The sequence below is a fragment of the Carettochelys insculpta genome, chromosome 19 (genome assembly GCF_033958435.1).
Source record: "Carettochelys insculpta isolate YL-2023 chromosome 19, ASM3395843v1, whole genome shotgun sequence".
Classification (NCBI taxonomy): Eukaryota; Metazoa; Chordata; order Testudines; family Carettochelyidae; genus Carettochelys; species Carettochelys insculpta.
The window spans coordinates 15093460-15113287 of record NC_134155.1 but is presented as its reverse complement, the minus strand read 5'-3'; the positions used below and the strand labels follow the sequence as shown (position 1 = coordinate 15113287).

At 43.1% G+C, this 19828-nt stretch overlaps 1 protein-coding gene across 3 annotated transcripts in view; it reads left to right on the top strand.

The window, feature by feature from the left end:
• The window catches only part of CAMKK1 (calcium/calmodulin dependent protein kinase kinase 1), a 229187-nt gene that overhangs the window by 176397 nt on the left and 32962 nt on the right, over nt 1-19828 (top strand). For all 3 annotated transcript variants that reach the window (XM_075013387.1, XM_075013386.1, XM_075013388.1), the window contains 4 exons: nt 2679-2878; nt 3461-3514; nt 5504-5577; nt 15398-15485. In XM_075013387.1, the coding sequence (XP_074869488.1) occupies nt 2679-2878; nt 3461-3514; nt 5504-5577; nt 15398-15485 (416 nt within the window). The remainder of the gene's footprint in view (nt 1-2678; nt 2879-3460; nt 3515-5503; nt 5578-15397; nt 15486-19828) is intronic.

Below are 19828 nucleotides of genomic sequence, written 5' to 3'. Positions count from 1 at the left end.
TACTGTAAAGAAATAAGTAATACTGCTTTAAAATACTTGAGTATCATGACTAGTGAACCATGTACACTTGTGACTCCTGGAGTTTAGTGACCTTGATCCTAGTTACAATTTATCATGTGTTTGTGTGTAGTACTTACTATTTAACCTTTCATACTGTGATTGCACCCACAGGCCACCTGGATCAGGGCCTGATTGTGCTGAACACAATATAAAAATTCACCAAATGACAGTTTCCACCCAAAAGAGCTTGTGTTTACCCTATTTTTCTTTGATTTCACAAGGGCAAGTTACATATATTTAAAAATAAATATGTATGTGATTTGGAATTATATTTTAGTTTGTTTTACAGAACTAATAAAAATCCTGGAGTAAATTCTCCCCGTGTGTAGAACTCCATCGATTTTAATAGACTTTAACTCCATGGGTAAATTAATATGGCCTATGTTTCCTGGCTTGTCTTTTTCTTGCAAAATTGGAGCCCCGCAGTGTGTAGTATATTCTTTAAGAATCTTGTATTTCACACTGGTGTGAAAAGCAGCTAATCATTTCCTGAAGGAAAACTGCAGTCTCATATTGGTTTTTGCATTACCATAATGAAATGTCAGCTCATCGCTAGGTTTGCCATGCAGCAGATGTCTGATAATTACTTTTGTCACAGCGTGTTTGGTGTTTACCCAGGTAGTCTAGTGAGCCTCTGATCACATCATGACATAACAGCACAGCAATAACAAATCTGAGATATAGAATGATTACTGATGTTTCTTAGCACTGTCCTGTGAACATTTGTCTTGAGTTGCTCCATAGCACATTGAGATTCACTCATACAGAAGAATAGTTACTAAGAGAATCTGTTCACTGCTCAAGCATATGCACAATGATACTGGGTAAACATGCACTATCATACAAAGAAGCAAATTAGATCAGTGTATGCTATTTAAGCTCTTACATAATGCTTTGCTTTAGATGACAGTAACATTTCAGGTAACCTTTTCTGAAAGTTCTTGTTTAAATTGAATATTGCTGTCATGATAGTGCCATACAATAAAGCTGGTTTCTTTCTATAACTTTCTTCTCTCCCAGCCTCTCCCCTCTGGAAACAGAAATTACTTTTCTTATTACAACAGTATTGCCTCCAGGATAAACCCAGCTTTTGTTGTAAGGCTATCTATTTTTGATCTCATGATCTTCAATAATAAGCTTTTCAACCTTATATGGTTCAACTGGGTCTGGTATTTGGCAGTGTTATAAACCAGTTAAGATTTGGAATTCATTCTCACTTACCCAGGAAGCAGTTCATTCATTCGTCCTAATCATAATTATCTTTCCTGCCGTTGAAACATTTCGGGATGGAAGCTGGTTGAAAACATGACTTTGCTACGAAATGGTTCCTGTGACAACAGCGTGTAAGGCCACATATCTAGACATGAATGATTATTTTCATGGTTGGAATATATTTCTTTCATTTTATTCTCTTTTAGAATAAAACATCTTGGCCACATCTACACAAGTGGCTTTTCCTGGCAAAACTGGGCTTTTGTCCGAAAAACCCACGGACCATTTACACACACAATGCGTTTTGTCGACAGTCTGACAAAACCTGGCACATCTGCTGGCAGTGTTATACCGTTCCCCGTTTAGCTATAACTGCCTCACTCGACAGTGCTCTGTTGACAAAACAGCCACGTAGACACTCTGGGGGGCACTTTGTCAACAGACAGGGTTTCTAGTTCACTGGGCAGCCCTGTTTGCAGAGCTTCCAGTCGGCCCTTCTGTCAAGAGAGGGCCGGGCAGTCTGGCTGCTCTCTGTTGACAGAGCAGATTGCTCTTTTGATCTGCTTTTATCTGTAGAGGTGATCTGTTGACAGAGGTCCTGCCAGGAAATCTGTTCTGACAGTGACATGCTGACAGAGGCTTCCTGTGTAGACATGGCCCCCACCTCCCCTTCAAAGGGCCCCGTTAACAGTATAACTAGGGAACAGTGTTATCTTCCAGAGTTCTGGCATCAACAATCTGACTGTCACTTGAGGGTTTCAAACTGTTTTTTATGTGTCCGTTCCAATGGGCACAAGGATGCTAGCTTAGCCCACTCAGTCTTCCAGTCTTTGCCTGAATCTCTCCCTGGGGCCATGTTTCTTTCTGTGGGGCCGGGGGTGGGATTCCAATCTAAGGCTGTGTAGCTTAGCCTAGTAGAACTGTGATTTTGAGAGAAACATCTAAAAAAATGGGACCTATGGGCTACAGCCCACAAACCTTCCCTCACATGAGCAGTCTTGTGGATTCATTCAGAGGTAGTAGATGAAATAAAGCTTTACCCCATCTGTAGGAACTGACTGTAATTATTTCCTTCTTCAACAGCAAAATTCCCTCCCCTTAGATATTTAGATCTCTGGGGCTTTGAGCACGCTCTGATTAATTACCTTTATCAGCTGGATTTTTCTGCTAATGTTTGTTCTGTGCTGGTGGAAAGTGCCACATTGACAGTGCCCTGGCTGACGGGCTGCCAGGTGCCCTACAACTTGTGCAAACTACTCAGCTATCCCTTGCCCCTAAAGTCTGAGGCATCGACCTGGTCATTAGTTAGCAACTTGTCAGAGAAGGAAAGGTGCTGTTCTGCATTGTGGTTTCTTCCTGGTGTGTAGGGTAGCTTTTGAACAGCATATTGTCTTGTCTCTTCACAGTGCACTATCAGAAAATCATTCACCGGGACATCAAGCCTTCCAACCTGCTCTTGGGAGATGATGGGCGTGTCAAAATAGCTGATTTTGGAGTCAGTAATCAGTTTGAAGGGAATGATGCCCAGCTTTCCAGTACTGCTGGGACACCAGCCTTCATGGCTCCAGAAGCGATTTCGGACTCCGGCAAAAGCTTCAGTGGAAAGGTAGGTCTACGATCCTTACTAAGTTGTCTGAGTTGTAGGACCAGGGGAACATGAAAAAAGGGTGTTATCCAAGCCATCCTCATGGGTGTCTCTTTTTTTCAAGGCAAAGTAAAATAAAGCAGAATTTTTTCTTTTATTAACACTGAATCAAATCCTGAGGTCCCAACTCTGTTTTATTTTTGGCACAACTCCCATGGACACCAATGGGAGTTTTGCCTGAAGGAGGCTTCAGTTTTTGATGCAACATTATTTGTGTAGGTCAGATTTCTGCCATTCTTTTTCATTTTAAGTAGTGTCTTCCTCCACAAGTGGTCTGATTCAAATGAATTGGGTTGTTTGTACAGTGAGCTACTAATGGATGTGGTTAAGGCTGTCAGAATTTGGCCAAGAGTGTTCAAAGTGTGCTAGATGTTTTGCATAATTTTTGTGTGCATACAGCAATGTCCCTCTCTAATAACATTGTTCAATATCTGTAAAATTGGATTGCTAATAAAGAGTTTATTTTTATATTTGAGAAAATAACTGGCTATTCTAAAATGTATCTAGCTGTCTGATTTACTAAGTGCAGTTGCTTTCTTTCAGGCGCTTGATGTATGGGCCATGGGAATTACTTTGTATTGCTTTGTGTATGGAAAGGTAAGATGATTGCAGAATAATTGAATTGTATACAGGAGCCATGGTTTGGTTTTCATTAGTCTACATGACTAAAAAAACTCTGGTTTTGTAGGCTCCTCCCAAGGCCATGCAGAGCCCCACAAATCACAGTCCACAGTCCCAAGGCTTTTTAGCTCATGTGGCTATAATTGACTGGCGAATATGAAAAGAACAAGTAGTTTTGGTACTATTGTGAGACGGTTTAACTAATTCAGCATATTTTACTAGTTATGATAATTCTACAATGAGCTATTTCTAAAATAAATTATTTGCACCAAATCCTGAAGGCAGTGGAAGTTGTCTGTGCGTCTTTCAGGATTTTGCCCCGTGGTGATACCATTTCCCCACGTGTTACAGAATGGAGAAGGCTGGAAGAGCCAAGGTGTACAAAATCATTGAACAGTTGTGTTCTAAGAACCCCTCACATACATTGGCTTTGCAGTAAATACCCTGCATTCATTTCCATTAATTTTATAATTCACCTTGGCCAGGCAGTCAAAGGGTCAAGGCCAGAAAACCATCAGGAGCAGGAGCTCATGTGACTGTCTTCAGGCCAGCTGTAAGGGGCACACCTGAAGTGCTGTCCCACACACTGCCCATGAGACTGTCTGCACACAGAGTGGCTCAAGGAAAGTCCTCTCAGTCACAGCAGCACTCCTTCTGCCCACCCTCCCACCCATATTGTTCAGCTAGGAAGAGCCAGGATTTCGGCATATATCAATCAGTATTAAAAGCAAATGTGCACTGAGTCCCTACATCTGAATTTAGAACTGAAAATTTAAAAAGCAATTGAAGAAGGCTATTTTAGGAATCATGTAGGTGGTTAGTGCCTGAGATCTGTAAAGCTGTTCAATGAAGGATTTTAAAATCTGTTTAAGATCCTAGACTGTGACCAGAGTCTCCCAAGTAAATGTCATACTTAGAAAATAATGTGTTTGAAATTTGTGTCCTGCTTTGCTGTCCTGTGAAGATTCTATTGCACCCACCAAAGTCAATGACATTGCAAGTAGCCAGTGCAGTCAGGGGGAGCCTGTGATATGACCAGCTGTCATGAGAGGCTCTAGAACTGACATAGCCGGCTATGACAGAGAGAAGCAATTTTTCCATGTATCATGGAAAAATATATCCAGATGTTCTGTTAAGTGGAATTCTACTTGGGGAAGCTCCATACAATGCCCTCCTCATCAAAAATCCCCATGGTAGCCCTGCATGGCACTTGGCTGAGAGAGCAAAACCATGTGGGGACCACATTGGTGTGTGTGTGCTATGAATGCAGGTTTGTCACTGGCTCCAGCTAAGCTGGGGTAGGAGTGCCAGGAATGGAACCATTGGAACAGTGCTTAGACAACAGTTACTGGACTTGTGTTAGAATCTAAAGCAGCAGATATGTTCCATAGACTGGAATAGAGCTGCCTATAACCTGCAGTCTTCCTGAAAGTCACATGTATGGAGGGTGGATTGGATTCCATCCCATGGCCCTGGGGTCATTTTCTTGCTCCATCTTTAATCTCAGACAGGTGAATCTTCACTATTTGTTTTGGACAGGATTTTTCTTAATTAGCCTTTGCATGGTAAACAATAATATCTAATATTGATACAGAGCTTTCCATAAGTTGATTTTAAAAGTACTTCACAAAGAAAGCTAATATTGTTATTCCCATTTTATAGAGGGGTAAATTAAGGCGTGGAGAGGTGAAGTGACCCAGCAAGTCAGTGGCAGAGTCCAAAATAGAACCCAAATACCAAGCCCCACTCCAGTCCTGTATTCATTGGGCATCTCTGCTCTTTTAAAAGCTCTGCATTTAAGTTGTTAAGTAAGGCATAACTGTGCTTGAGAGAGATGAAGAGATTGCCCGGCATGTATCTTCTAGGTCAAATTCAGAAGGCACATGTAACAAACGTTTATCTGAATTGCAATTGTGAGACATTTGAGGTGCCTAACAGCTGGGAAACCATGGGTTTGTTTTGTAGTGCCCTTTCATAGACGAGTACATTCTGGCTCTCCATAACAAGATCAAGAACAAGGTGGTGGAGTTCCCAGAAGAGTAAGTAAACTTCACTGCGCTATTGTAAAATTAAAGTGCCATCTGCAGTGCTATTAACTGCAATATAAATAGCAGGTGCCCATTGTGCTGTGTATACCAGTGGCATGTGTTTCATTCTTCTGCATCCTCTGTAGCATTTTGTGTGTGTATTTGTTCTGAGTTTTCCTATCTGTGTAAGGTACTTATATGGCCTGTATTATTGTAATACCTTATTGTGCATTTAATATAAATCTGTATTTGTATAAATCTTGAATGTATTTATTTTCACAGCACCCTGGTGAGTTAGGGAAGTGCTGCTATCTCCATTTTGTAGAAGGGAAACTGAGGCCTGAGACTAGGGGACTTGCCCAGGGTCACACAGGAAGCTTGTGGCAAAGCAGTGACTTGACTCTAGGTCTCCAAAATGTTAGTCTCCTTGGGGGCCAGGGCTTTGAGGATGTTTTCAAGTTGGATTATCTGTCTTCTTTTGTTTGTTTGTTTGTTTTTGGTACACTCTAGTGTTTGTAAAAGTGAGAAGTTCCATAGGCCAAATTTCAGCCACAAATGAGCAGATGCAGTTCGCACTGCAGTAAGGTGGAGCTGGGTGCCATATATGTGAAAATGCAACTTTGGGCCTAAATGACTGAACAAGGTTTTCCAATGCTAGATCAAAACAAGTAACTTGAGTAAGGGCTGGCAGTGCCCCAGGTATCAGCATAATGTAAAAAAATTATTTATTTATTTAATTCACTACAAAAGACATGTCAGCTACCCGTGATCAACTCAGATAACCTAATGACTATACATATAAAAACAGATCCAAACCAACCCCAGTACAGTCCCAAGAGCATCAGCCCTGTCCAACCCTCATCTCACAGATTAGGACCTTGCAGCATGTCCAGAATGTGGAAAAGCTTGGACTGTTATGAACCTTAGGAAGAAACAAGTTCCAAAGGTTTGGAGTGAATGGAGAATGCCCTGGAATCTGCCCTCTCCACGATAGCCAGGGGGCTTCAGCTGAGATGGCTCTGCTGACCCCAGTGTGGCAGTATGTGCAATGTACACTCATTTTGCTAAAAAAAGGTATTTATTCTTGTAGCCAAATTCAGCAATTCACTACCCTGATCATTTACGGTAAGTGAAGTGAGTGGGCTTAGCAAATTGCTGTAATACAGTTATACTGTGATATCTGCATTGTGTATAGAGAAAGGAACTCTAGGAGAAATGGAGGGGTAATCAGAAGAAAGCTGTGGGAAGGAGGTACAACTTCAGTCTATCTGTGAAACCTGCTGCTGTAGCAGAACTCTTCATCTCAGACCTTGTATCCTAGTGAAGTGCTGTAGGGGTAAGTTGTCCTGCCAGCTCATCTTGCTAAAAGGACAGGCTAAATAGAGGCACATTACAAATGCAGTAGGATCACCAGTTGATTAGAAACTGCAGCCTGCCCATTTGGTGATGCCAAGAAAGCATCAAAAGCCCTGACATCCCTAACACCTTGTATAGTCCCTTTTTATCACAGCTTAAGATCTAGGAGTCTGTAACCAATGCAACTAAAAGAGAGGCTGGAGGAGCTGAGAAAACTGCGGAAGCCAAATCCATCAGGGTAATAGCATCAGTCTAGTGGAATGTTTTCCAGGATCAGCTTAACTTTACATAATGAGTGAATGTTGTTTTATTGGATCCAGTAGTACAGAGAAATACTGACATCTGCATCTGTCTGTCCTGTTGCCTGTATCCTATAGTAATAATTAGGGTAGTGGGGCTGGGTTTTCTTCGCATTGATGCCCATCCAAAAATAGACATGCTGGACCAGTATGTGTCAGTTTAAAAACGAAACAGTTAATAATATGTGAGGGAGCTGTTGTGGGAGCACCAGTGAATGTCATGTTGGTACCAGTGAGTGCAGGATGTTTGGGTATTTTTTTTCCTAGTGGAAGGGCAGACACAGCATGACCCAGAAGACTCAGAAGGATGAGTCCCAGGGGATACATGTGAAGGCTCTGTTCTCTTGACCCACAGAAATTAGTTGTTCTATTCATGTAAGTTTAAACTAGCTAACTGAAAAGTCTCTCAACAGATTTGTCAGACTCCTGCCTTCTATCAGTAACCCCATTGTGATGCAATAAAATTAGCTAACCCCCCGCCGTACCAGTACGAATCAGAATAGTAGTGCCCTCTGCTACAATCCAGTGGTAAGAGAGGTAATGGAAGTCTGGGTGGTCTAATCTCATGACCCTGGCTTAGATGTGGGACACAACGGAGCTGCATTACTGGAGGATAATGTAAAACTACATCTTTTGATATCTCCTGTGGAGAATATTAATTGGGAATGAGAAATGAGTTGGAGGATGAGGGTTGGCCTGGCAAAGAATGAAACAAAACTCTTGAAGGACTGGATATACAGAAAGCTGTCTTCCAGAAAACTCTCTCACACTATGATGGGATTTTTTACTACATTGGTAACTGAGATGTGGCAAGGTTGATACGATGCATGCAACATGATAAACACATGATTCCTCACCATATGAGTGTTCCTTATTGCAGGACTGCACTTAAACAATGTTCTCCCTTGGTTCAAATGTAAATTGGCGGGAGTACCACCACAAGGTCTGTTACCCATTTAAGCAGTAGTGCTGTCTCTCACAGGCTTGATTAGCTGCCTTGTATGTATGTAGTTACATATACCTGTGCAAAGGGGATATAAAATGCTTTCATTCTGATATTGGTGTTATTTTATACTCACTTTACACAGGCAGTGAATGACATCACATACAAGGCAGTAGAGATTCAGGATCTAAGACTGTGCTGGAGCATATCTGAAATGCAATGTACCATGTGAAAAGCAATTTTAACCCGTACCTTTTGCATGCTAAGGCTTTATGAAATAGCTGTCTGCATTTTCATAGAATGTACTGATGATGATGATAAAATTCCATTTACTATAAGATTAACTGAGTAAAATTCTGTGGCTTGTGCTGTGCAGGAATTAGACTGCATGGTCATAGTGGGTTTTTCTGGCCTTACAAATACTGATCTGTTGATCTCAGAATTGTGCAGCATGGAGATGAATACAAGCCAACCAAATTCATAGACAGTTGTAGGGGAAAGTGCTGTTATGTGACTCCATGCTTTCTGTACCCCTGCCAAGTGAGTCCGTTAGTCCTTGGTTACACTTAACGTGGCTCTGTCTGTAATGTAGACAGGGCTATAAATATGTATAAACATTCATACCATTTCTCTGCACTTTCACAGCTTTGGGCCTTCACTCTAGCTTTTGGATGATTATTCATTTCTTTTCCCATTTGCTTTTGGATAAGGTAGCTAAATCTGGGTTTTTCCAATTTAGTGTAATACCTGGGTGGAGAATTGCTGACTTACTTGCATTAATTAATCCTTCATTTTACTTAAAATCTAGAGAGAAAATTATTTCACAGTTTAGAAATATGCATGAGGAAATTAAAACAGTAATGCAACATGCTCCTGGTAGAGTACCAGGGTCTTTCAGCCCAAATTGTAGCCAGGTAGTCATTACCCAGCAACATGAATCATTTTTGAAGGGATAAGGACCTTCTACTGTGAGGAGCTGCACACTCTCAATTCCGTTCCCATTTAGGCACTCAGATAAGGTGCAGCATATCAAAACTTGTCAACCGCCAAAGTGAGCTCCTTCGAGAATCCTGCCAATTGTCTAAGTGCCTAATGTGAAGCTGAACTCTTGAATATCTTCCTCTAATTGTGGGTGCTGAGTCTTTCTGAAAATTTGACCCTTAGTGTTAAGGGTAGTCAGCACCCTATAGATAATCAGGCACAAGGCATTCCAAATATGGACAGAAATCAGTAAGGTAATTTATCCTTTGTCATTGCTGCCTGATTTTTGGAAGGATGTTTTTTTTTAATAGAACTGCAGCAAAAATTTGTTTGTTTCCCTGGTAGTCATGTCTCTGCTCTCTTAGGTCCTGGGCAATTTGCCCATCATTTCTCAGCCATCATATATTTGGGTTAGCAGTCAGCTTACGAGTGACTGTTCCCATCTGTCTCCACAGTAAGTTATTAACATTTAATGGGCTAATTGGGTTGTGCTAAGAAACCTTTTCTTCATTCAGACATTTCCTTCAGCAGTAGCTTTTGCTGCATGATTTATTTTGACTTCTTGGTGACCTGTTCTCCCAGCCTTAGAAAATAAAATTGCTGCTCATTAAAATGTTGGTATGTGGAAAGAGTTACTGTGTGGTGATTACTGTCTAAACTAAATCCATTTATTTGATAAACATGGTAGGAGAGATGCATCTTAAGCAAGAACTCACTGAACTGATTCCACCTCAAACCTCCCACAGAACTAGCACCTTGCTATATATAGGGGCATTCCAGAATCAAATTATTTTACCATGGCTACAAAAGGCACAAACTTCTGTTTACACGGGGTTCATGGAAACTCACTCTCAGCTTTATGAACAATTAAATAAAGAAATGTATCTTTCTGTGTGCCAATGTTCCAGCTCCCATTAGGCCAGAGAGACTGGGGCAAATATTTTCTTTAGATCTGTAGCTCTGCTCATATAAATAGGCATTGTGCATCTAAATTCTGAGATGTGCTAGGTATTTGAAAAAATAGGTTTAATCAAAATTGAATTTTGGGCTGAAGTTACAATTGACACTAAATGAAAATGATTCAAGAAGAACAGCAAATAAGTGAAGGCTTTATGTCCAGAAATCTGTTGCGTGGCCTAATTACTCTGTGTGTGATTGTAACAAGGATCTGAAGTTGAGTCCTTCTTTTTCTGGCCTGCAGTGCAATGGTGACAACTTCCACCATTTTATCATGTCTCTCTCAATACAGGTTGAGCCTGTCTTGTCCGGCACCCTGGGAAGCTGACTGGTGCTGGATGAGAGAATTTGTGGGACGACAGGAAGTTAATATTGTCTAGCACAGTACCAACACTTCTGCTGCTTACTGGGCACTTAGAAGAAATTTGGGGATAAGTTACAGCTAAATAACAGCACAGAACACTGAGAGGTGGGACTGGTGACTGTAAACAAACTTTATGGGACCACGGGCAACTTGGCCACCCTCATGATAAACAGTCATACGGCTAACTAAAATCATGCTGGATTACAGGTGTTGTCAGACAAGAAAGTTCTGGGTTAGAGAGGTTCAGCCTGTACTATGGTCTTCCAAGCTCCTGGGAATATGTTAGAATATCAGTTTTTATTTGAGGGTTTCGCTCAGTAATTGTGGTTGGCAATACTGATGCAGGTTCACATTGTGAGAAAGCTCCATGACGTGCTAGCAATACCTCTGACTGGGAAATAGCATTAAACTCTAAAGGATTGGGAATCCTCTGCTGAAAAAACAGTGAAGCACAACATGAGTTTGGAGGAGAAAAGGGGTGAAACAGGGAGACTCCATGAGTCTCTAAGAGAAGACAAGCAAACATGTTTGTACCCAAATGTTTCAAACACCTGGGAGATATCTTCTCTGCTGTCCTTCTGGAGTCTCCTGCACATGTCTTCTGACATGGTGCATGGAATTGCTGGCGTAAGTGGTGGGCGTTTTGTTTAGCATTGACTGAAGCAGGAGCCACGCTACAGTGGAAGATCAACCTGCTGAGGGTCAGTCTTCTGAGTTTCTTTTCATGCATGCATGAAATGACCTTCCCGGGGTTGGTGTCGACCCTTGTATGCCTCCCAAGAGGTGAGGAATAAGGAAGGTCAGTGGGAGAAACGCTCCAATCAGACTTCCTCGGTATGGACAGAACTGGAAATTGGCCATGGATAAATTGATTTTAGCTACACAGTTGGCATGGCTGAAAGTGCACGTTGGTGGTCGACTTCTATGTCTAGTATATAGCCATTACGTAGCAATTTTCCCTTCCTTCCTTCCTTCCTTCCTCTCTCTCTCTCTCTCTCTCTCTCTCTCTCTCTCATTTACTGGTTAATTAAATTCAAAAGCAGAGTAGCAAAGACAGACACCTGTTTGCCCTTCCGTATGACTTTTCACTATGTCTGTGTCCGCCTAGAAGTCTTTCTGGCTCCTAGAAAAATATTAAACTAGACCATTGTCCTGTCTTTTTTTCTTTTTACCACATTAATACAACTTTTGTCTTTTAGAAAGCACCATCTCACCGTTGTCTCAGCTACATACCATGTAAGCAGCCCTTACTGCTCATTTATGACCGGCTGTTCTCTCCTTCAGTGCTGATAACTTTTACACCCCAGATCTTTGTATAAGAGTATCTTGGTGTTTTGCCTTCCTGCCTTCTGCCTAAAATTTCATGTGAGAGGCAGTCTAGGAAATGGGAGTACTGTACTGGTCATTTCTGTCCCATTCTCTGATCCTCCTTTATCAGTGCTGAATTAATCATTAGGCTAATAATAGACATAGCCAAACTGAGGAGGATGCACAGGTGACACCTTCAGCCCCTCCTGCATCGTATTCCGCCTGTCACTCTGAGCACCATGTGTCTTCCAATGAGCACTGGGCACAGTCCTGCCTCTCTGCCGCCAGCAGCTCCTAGTACTACTCCTAGGCTGTGCTGCTCCCGGGAGGAGGGGACAGAGGACTGCCCCCTGCACCCACCAGACGTGGTACGGCATTTCCATGGGAAGAGGTTGTGGGAGGCAGAGCAGGGGCAGGGAGTGGGCAGGGCATGGGAAGAGCAGAGGTGGAAAGAGGGGCATGGGTGGGGTATCAGCAGGGTGTGTTGGGGTAGGGGCACTCAGCCGGTGGCCGTCCCCCTTCTATAATCCCCACACTGGTTGCATCTGGCTATAGACTTCAGTCCTCCTGGATCCTAGTGTTCTGTGTCTGCTGAGTCCCTTGGTGACTGAGCAACTGGCGATTGTGGGGCAGCAGGTCAAGAGAGTGGGCATGGGGAAGTGGCAGTACCAGAGCAGTAGGGTAGGAAGCTTGTACAGCTGTAGCCAACATGTCTCATAGGTAAGGAACAAATTCCCACACCTTTGTAGGGAATACAAAACAAAACATCCCGTTCTGGACATCAGTACTTTAACTTTTACAGCGCCTTTCATTGAGGACCTGCAGAGACTGTATTGAATTGTGACACAGCCAGAGCCTCAGTGTAAGTGAAAATCAGGCCCTTTTATTCTTGCAGTTCCTAACTGTCACAATTAAAGGGCTAGGCACACTTCTGTCCTCTTTCTGGTCTGTCTGAGTACTTCCGCTCAGGTGTCAAAGCTTATACCTTTACCTCTGCTGGAGTGAAATCCCACAAATGTTCTGTTCTTACACCAGGCCCAAAGATACAGTATCTGCAGATCAAATGTTCTCACCCACCGGAGGTCCACTGTGTCTATTTCTTTCAGTCTGTGTTCCATGGTGAACGGGGGCAGGACGGCCTTCTTGAAATGGAAGTCTGGTTTAACAGTGGAACGAAGCATTTTAAGCTAAAGTATTTGAAAACGATCCAGATCTGAAGAAATGGGTCTGCCCCAGGAAAGCTCATCACCTCATAAATTGTTTTGTTAGTGTTTAAAGTGCTACGTGACTGCTTGTTTGTTTTATTTGAAAACGAATGTATTTCAAACTCACATGGTTCCCAGTCACAGATGGTAACCTAGGCAGGCCAGTATGTTGTGTGTCTGAGTCTGTTTCCCCCAAACAATTACTCCTCAATATGGATGAATTCCCAGGATCTGATACAGACCTATCCTGTAGGCATCTGATGAAGTGGGTCTTTGCCCATGAAAACGTATGCTCCATAAATCTGTTAGTCTATAAGGTGCCACAGGACTTCTCATAGAGCCTACAGCAACAATAGGAGATTAAGCCAGAATCCTTAGGGACAATAGTTCTGGCATTGTCCCTTAACAAAGCAAAAGTGTTTTCTGAGAAGTGGCTTATTTTAAGCGATATGTCCCTTCCTGTTTACGTTTTTCACAATAGACCCCTGTTAAATTAAACCAACGTATTCATCACTGTCCCAATAACCACAGCAACATACAGTGTTCATCAGTTATTGCAGAGCTGCTCCAAATCTATCACACTAGTATATCCCTTAATGTGATTTGAATGTAATTTATTTATATTTTAGCTCTTGAAGAGGAGAGGGAGGCATTATGCCTAGTCCTCACCAACATTTTTAATCTGTCATATTCATGAGCACTGAAATGCATTTTCATGGCAGGGCAGTGTTCTCCTGGCATGAAATTTTACAATGCCAAATTCCAGCTTTGAGCAAATAGATGCATGACTGAAAATTGTTCGTGACAGAAATGCTGACAGAGATCATCAACTACGCAAATGTAAATTTATTTCAGAGCACTGTCGTAATAATTCTTATTTTTGCTTTTAAAAGTTCTTGCCTATATTGTTAGTAACAGATCAGTCAAACCTTTGCTTTTAAGAGTAATCCATTCAAGTAACAACATGCAGGACCAGCTAATGTTTGTGTGAATGGAGATATACAGGCTTGGGAACTAGATTATTAAATCCTGGAAAAATTATTTAAAACGTTAAATGTTCTTGTCATCATTTGCATTGATTATTTACTTTTTATAAGACCCTTATCTTGGAAGTTAAGTTGTTTCCCTTGTTTGACCCTTTGCTGGCACAGTTCTATAGTTGGGTTGCAAAAGCTTCAGAAAATGTTGATATTGAAATCAGTTTTCAAACATCTCGATCCAATCTTCAAAGTCAACCTGCGACTTGAATATCAAACAGAGCTATTTCTTTCCAACGTATTGTTGTTAATACATGTTGAACCTCTCTAGTCTGGCACACTCGGGACCTGGCTGATGCTGAACTAGAGAATTTGCCAAACCATGAGAGGTCAGTATTGTCTAGCACCATTGCCAACACTTCCGTTGCTTCCTGGGCTCTTAGAAGACATATATGGGTACATTAGAGCTAAATAGCAGCACAGAACACTGAGAGCCAGGACTGGTGGCTGAAAGTTGTCCACACCCATCATAAGTGGACATCCAGCTAACTACAATCATGCCAGCCCACAGATGTTGCTGGACTCAGAGGTTCAACCTGTAATAAAGTTTCTTTAAGGAAGATAGCTTATTTGGTGTCACCTGTACCACCCCATTTAAACTGTGCCCATCAGTTGTAATTCATTGTCTCAGATTCTATCCTCAGAATACCTGTATAATAATACCTGTTCAATATCTGACAGATGGTAGAACAAGGAGCAACGGTCTCAAGTTACAGAGTGAGAGGTGTAAGTTGGATATTAGGAAAAACTATTTCACCAGGCAGGTGGTGAAGCGCTGGAATGCGTTACCTAGAAAGGTGTTGAAATCTCCATCCCTAGAGGGTTTTAAGTCCCCGCTTGCCAAAGTCCTAGCTGGGGTGATTTTGTTGGGGCTGATCCTGCTTTTGGGAGGAGGCTGGACTAGATGACCTCCTGAGGACCCTTCCAGCCCCAGGATTCTATAATTCTACATACCCTTAGGTTAGAACCACAGTACCAAGTAAGATGGACCTGCTCAGAGTTTCATTTTGTGCATGTGCAAAATGATGCTCCCAGGGGTGAAGCTTGACTGCTGACGAGAGGCAAGAAATAAGGAAGGGCAACCTTTTCCTGTGTGGACAGACATGGAAGTCAACTGCAGATAAACCTCTTTGCCTTGCCTTTAAGGATAGTACAGCCATAACTGTAGTCAGAATATGGTATACGTTATCTTTGAGTGATCATAAGGTCTAAAGAGAATTGATTTTCACTTCCTAGGCTGAAGTTGCTGGCAGTTGCTGGGGAGTGGAATTCTGTATTTATAAACTGAGCAAATTGGCAGAATATTAGTATACGAAGCTTTACATGTAATATTATCATTTATCGTTATCTATTAACCATGTATTGGTATTTTCTTTAATCAGGCCACAGATAAGCGAAGAGCTCAAAGAACTGATTCTAAGGATGCTGGATAAAAATCCAGAAATGAGGATAACAGTTCCTGAGATAAAGGTAAATTCATCATGCATGTTATATTTATTTTGAATTTATTATAGTCTCAGTTTCATATTTCTTATATTGCTTGTAATGTGACAAAACGGTTGCCAATATATCTGTTGTGGGGATTGGTCAATCACTGTAGGTCAGAGGCCAAGTATAGTCATTCTGCTACATGTTGATATGACTTTAAAACACTTTAATGCGGTTTATTTCTGCAAATAGGAATAAGAAGGGATTTTTAATTAAAATTGTTCAAAACATGAGTAAAACACTGATAATCTTTCCCACAAACACTTGTGTAATTGATACCTCACTTTTTCACCGGGATTGCTAACTCCAGTGGTCAAACCTGATTGCTTTAGTAGACACAGTAGACACAGTTTAGTAGACACAACAACAGTTGTGTGTTGCGGTGACTGTGACAGTACTGGATTTACCATAGTGCCAGTGGCTCTGTGGTGCTAGGTTCAAACTCAGAAGGAACCCATATTACTTACTCCCTGCTCACAGCAGAGCAGCTGGAATCCTGCAATGAAGTGGAGAGTCCAAGGTATCCTGGGAGCTGTAGTCTCATGGCCAGCTCTTTGCCTAGAGAACTGGCCTTGCAGCAGGGAGAAGGGACTATGGCTTGGTCTTCACTAGTAGATTAGTTCAAATTTAGGGCTGTGTCTACACTAGCCCAAAACTTCGAAATGGCCATGCAAATGGCCGTTTCGAAGTTTACTAATGAAGTGCTGAAATACACATTCAGCGCCTCATTAGCATGCGGGCGGCTGCGGCACTTCGAAATTGACGCAGCTCGTCCAGTTGGGGCTCCTTTTCGAAAGGACCCCGCCTACTTCGAAGTCCCCTTATTCCTATGAGCAGATAGGAATAAGGGGACTTCGAAGTAGGCGGGGTCCTTTCAAAAAGGAGCCCCGTCTGGACGAAATGTGCGGCGGCAAGCCACGTCAATTTCGAAGTGCTGCAGCCGCCCGCATGCTGAGGTGCTGAATGTGTATTTCAGCGCTTCATTAGTAAACTTCGAAATGGCCATTTGCATGGCCATTTCGAAGTTTTTGGCTAGTGTAGACATAGCCTAGATGACTTATGTCAAATCTATAAGGAGTGAGTCCATTTTGTCAATTTTAAGGGCTCTTAAGTTCGACTATTGTATGCCTGCTTTTCACAAGGAGTAGCACCAAATGTGACCTTGTATGGTCAACCTTAGGGTAGTGCAAATGGAGCGCTGTGAAATTTGACATTCTTGGCCTCCTGGATGTGTCCCACAATGCCCCAGTGCAACCATCCTGGGCACCATCTTCAGCTCCCCTGCTCTCCAGATGTTCAGGAAACATCCTGGGAAAATTTGAATTTCATTTCCTGTTTGGCCAGCATGCTATGGAGCAGCAAAAGAAATACAGTCATGTACACCAAGATCTCCGAGGGCATGTAGTAAAAAGGATACACCAGGGACACCCAGCAGTGCTTCATGAAAATAAAGGTGCTCAGGCAGGCGTACCACAAAACAAAGGAAGCAAATGGATGTTCTGGATCGTCATTGCAAACATGCCACATTTATGAGCAGCTTCGTGGGATTCTAGGGAGTGACCTAACCACTGTCCCCAAACGTGGTGTGGATAGCTCTGAAGAGGTTCCTCAGGAAACCTCTGGCAACAACAGCATGGAGGAGGAGGAAGACAATGGTTAGCAAGCAAAGGGAGCAGCTGATGTCACTGACAGCCAGGAGTTTTTTCTAACATTGGATCTCATCCCCTCCTCCCAGGACATTGCAGAACCAGACCCTGATAGCAGGGAGGGCACTTCTGGAGACTTCTCATTTTTAATAATATTACAAGTGGGTTAAGGCAGTTGGGTGTGATCTGTGGCAGGTGCTGTACCTATAGAACCCTAGGCCCCCAGAAGAGCTTGTTACTGTGTCTAGGGATGGAGAGCTGATCCTCCTTGCACATCTCCATAAACCTGTCAGGCAGGTACTCTTTAATTCTTTTCATGAGGTTTTAGAGGAGGCCTACCTTATTTAGACCACCTTGATAGGACACCTTTTCAGGACGAGCCACCAGTAAGTAGTCTGGAGTCATGGCACCACAGAGCAATGCAGCATAACGACCAGCCTTGTGCCCACATTGAGTCAGCATCCATTCCTTGTCAATTTTTCTTATTCTAAGCAGGCTGATATCTCACACTGCAACCAAGAGGAAGAAGGGGAATGAGCATTAAGCTACCATATGATAGCGTACGCTGCTCTGCCATATCTAGACTACCCCTCTCCCTCAAGCTGCTAGGGGAAGAGAAATTTTCACTGTCTCAGCAGAGTGAGGGACAATGTGGCGCCAAGAAAGCTGCTGGGAGGAAAGTGCAAGCTGCTCCACCATGCCCAGACCACCTCTTTTCTTCCCCAGGCTGCTTGGGGAAGGACAACATTCACTCTCCCAGCAGAACAGGGAGTAGAAGCACACCAGGACTGTGAGACACGAAGACCCCATAGCACAACTGTGCTGCCATGCTTGCCACCCCACACACACCTCCCTTTCTTTCCATGGGCCCCTGGGGGAAGGGAAAGGTTGAATCCCCAGCAAAGGGGAAGGAGAAGCACATGGTGACTGCTACTAACACAGCTCCTGGCCCACTCACCCACCCACTTGCAACATGCACAGCTGCTGAAACTGCTTTTGCAGTCACAGGCTTGGAAGTATGCCCCCAATCTGTGCTTTACCATGGCTGGAAGCTAATCAAGTCAAGCAGGTCCCTTAAGATCTCTATGAAGTGCCTGCGCATAAAGGATGCTTACAAGCCAAAATTTGTCCTTGCACACAATACATCCCTTTCTCTTTCCCAGAGGTTCTTTCATGAAATTCCTTTGTGTGTTATATTTACTGCACACGATGTAAGTTTATTGTCTTAGTGTCTGGCCTTCACGTATGTTTTGTTGCAGTGTGTTCAACATCAGGCTCTTTAACCACTGCTTGACTGATCCCCAGCTGTTAGACTGGCACAGATCCCCAGGAAAAAAACAAACGGGGGAAGGCATATTCAAAGAGCATACGCAAGGATAGGACAAAGTTTAATCATGGAGGGGAACCACTCTAGAGAAGAAATGAGCTGATCAGGATGAAAGGAGGGCCTTCACACCTGATGAACTGGAGACCCAGGAGGAGATGATGCAGCTGATGAAGCAGCAAACAGAGCTCCTGTGGTGCTTGGTACAGGAGCACAAAGCCCCACTGCAGCCTAGGGTGAACTACATGCCCTCCTCATCATGTTCTCTAACCTCCCCCCATCAGCACCCCAGAATTACTGGCTAGGTAATCTGCTTCAGCTCTCCAGCCTGGCATGAAATTTCACTGCTTGCTTTCACATAATTTATGAAGCACACAGCAGGCTGCCACCATGAGGTGAATGTTGCCTACACTTGCACAGCCTGTAGTTGAACTGCTCCTTATGGTGGTCCAGGCTGCCTTTGTATGGCTTTATGAGGAGATGCAGGAAGGGGTAAGCCGGATCACTATTAAGATCTCTCCATCTTGATTGGTGATTTTCTGGTCTGCGAAAAAGTTCCATTCTGCAGCTTTCTGAACACACCAGTTCCTAAAGATGTGCGTATCCTGCACTTTTCCCAACCATCCCACGTTCATGTCAATGAAACGGCCCTTCTGTTCCACCAATGCCTGCAGCACCCTGGAGAAGTACTTCTTGCGGTTTATGTATGTTGTGACAAGGTGGTCTAATGCCACCATAGGGATATGCATTCCATCTACGGCCCCACCGCTGTTAGGGAACCCCATTGTAGCAAAACTGTCTGCTGTGTCCTGCCCATTTCCCAGAGTCACTGTCTTTTGTAACAGAAAGATATTGATTGTCTTGACTATCTGACTCATAGTAGCCCACACTGTAGATTTGCCCACTTCAAATTGTTTGTGCTCTGACTGGCAGTTGTCTGGTATTGCAAGCGTCCGCAGAGCTATTGTCACACACTTCTGAACTGGCAAGGCAGGTCTCCTTTTGGTGTCTCAGTGCTTCAGGGTAGGAAAAAGCAATTCTCAAAGTTCCATGAAAGTGGCCTTATGCATGTGGAAGTTTTGTAGCCACTGCTGATCATCTGATACGTGCACAACAATGCGGTCCCACCAGTCTGAGCTTGGTTCATGGCACCAGAACCAGTGCCCCACTGTGTACTAAGCACTGAGCACAGCCAGCATCTCGTCTTTCCTTTGCTCCAGCATTTCACATTCATATATGTCCAGGTACTCCTCAAAGTCTTCATCACTCTGACTGCTGCTTAGGCTCTGCACATACTGCAACCCAATATGTGAGGTGTTCGTAATACTTGCCACAGCACTTTTAAACTGTATGGG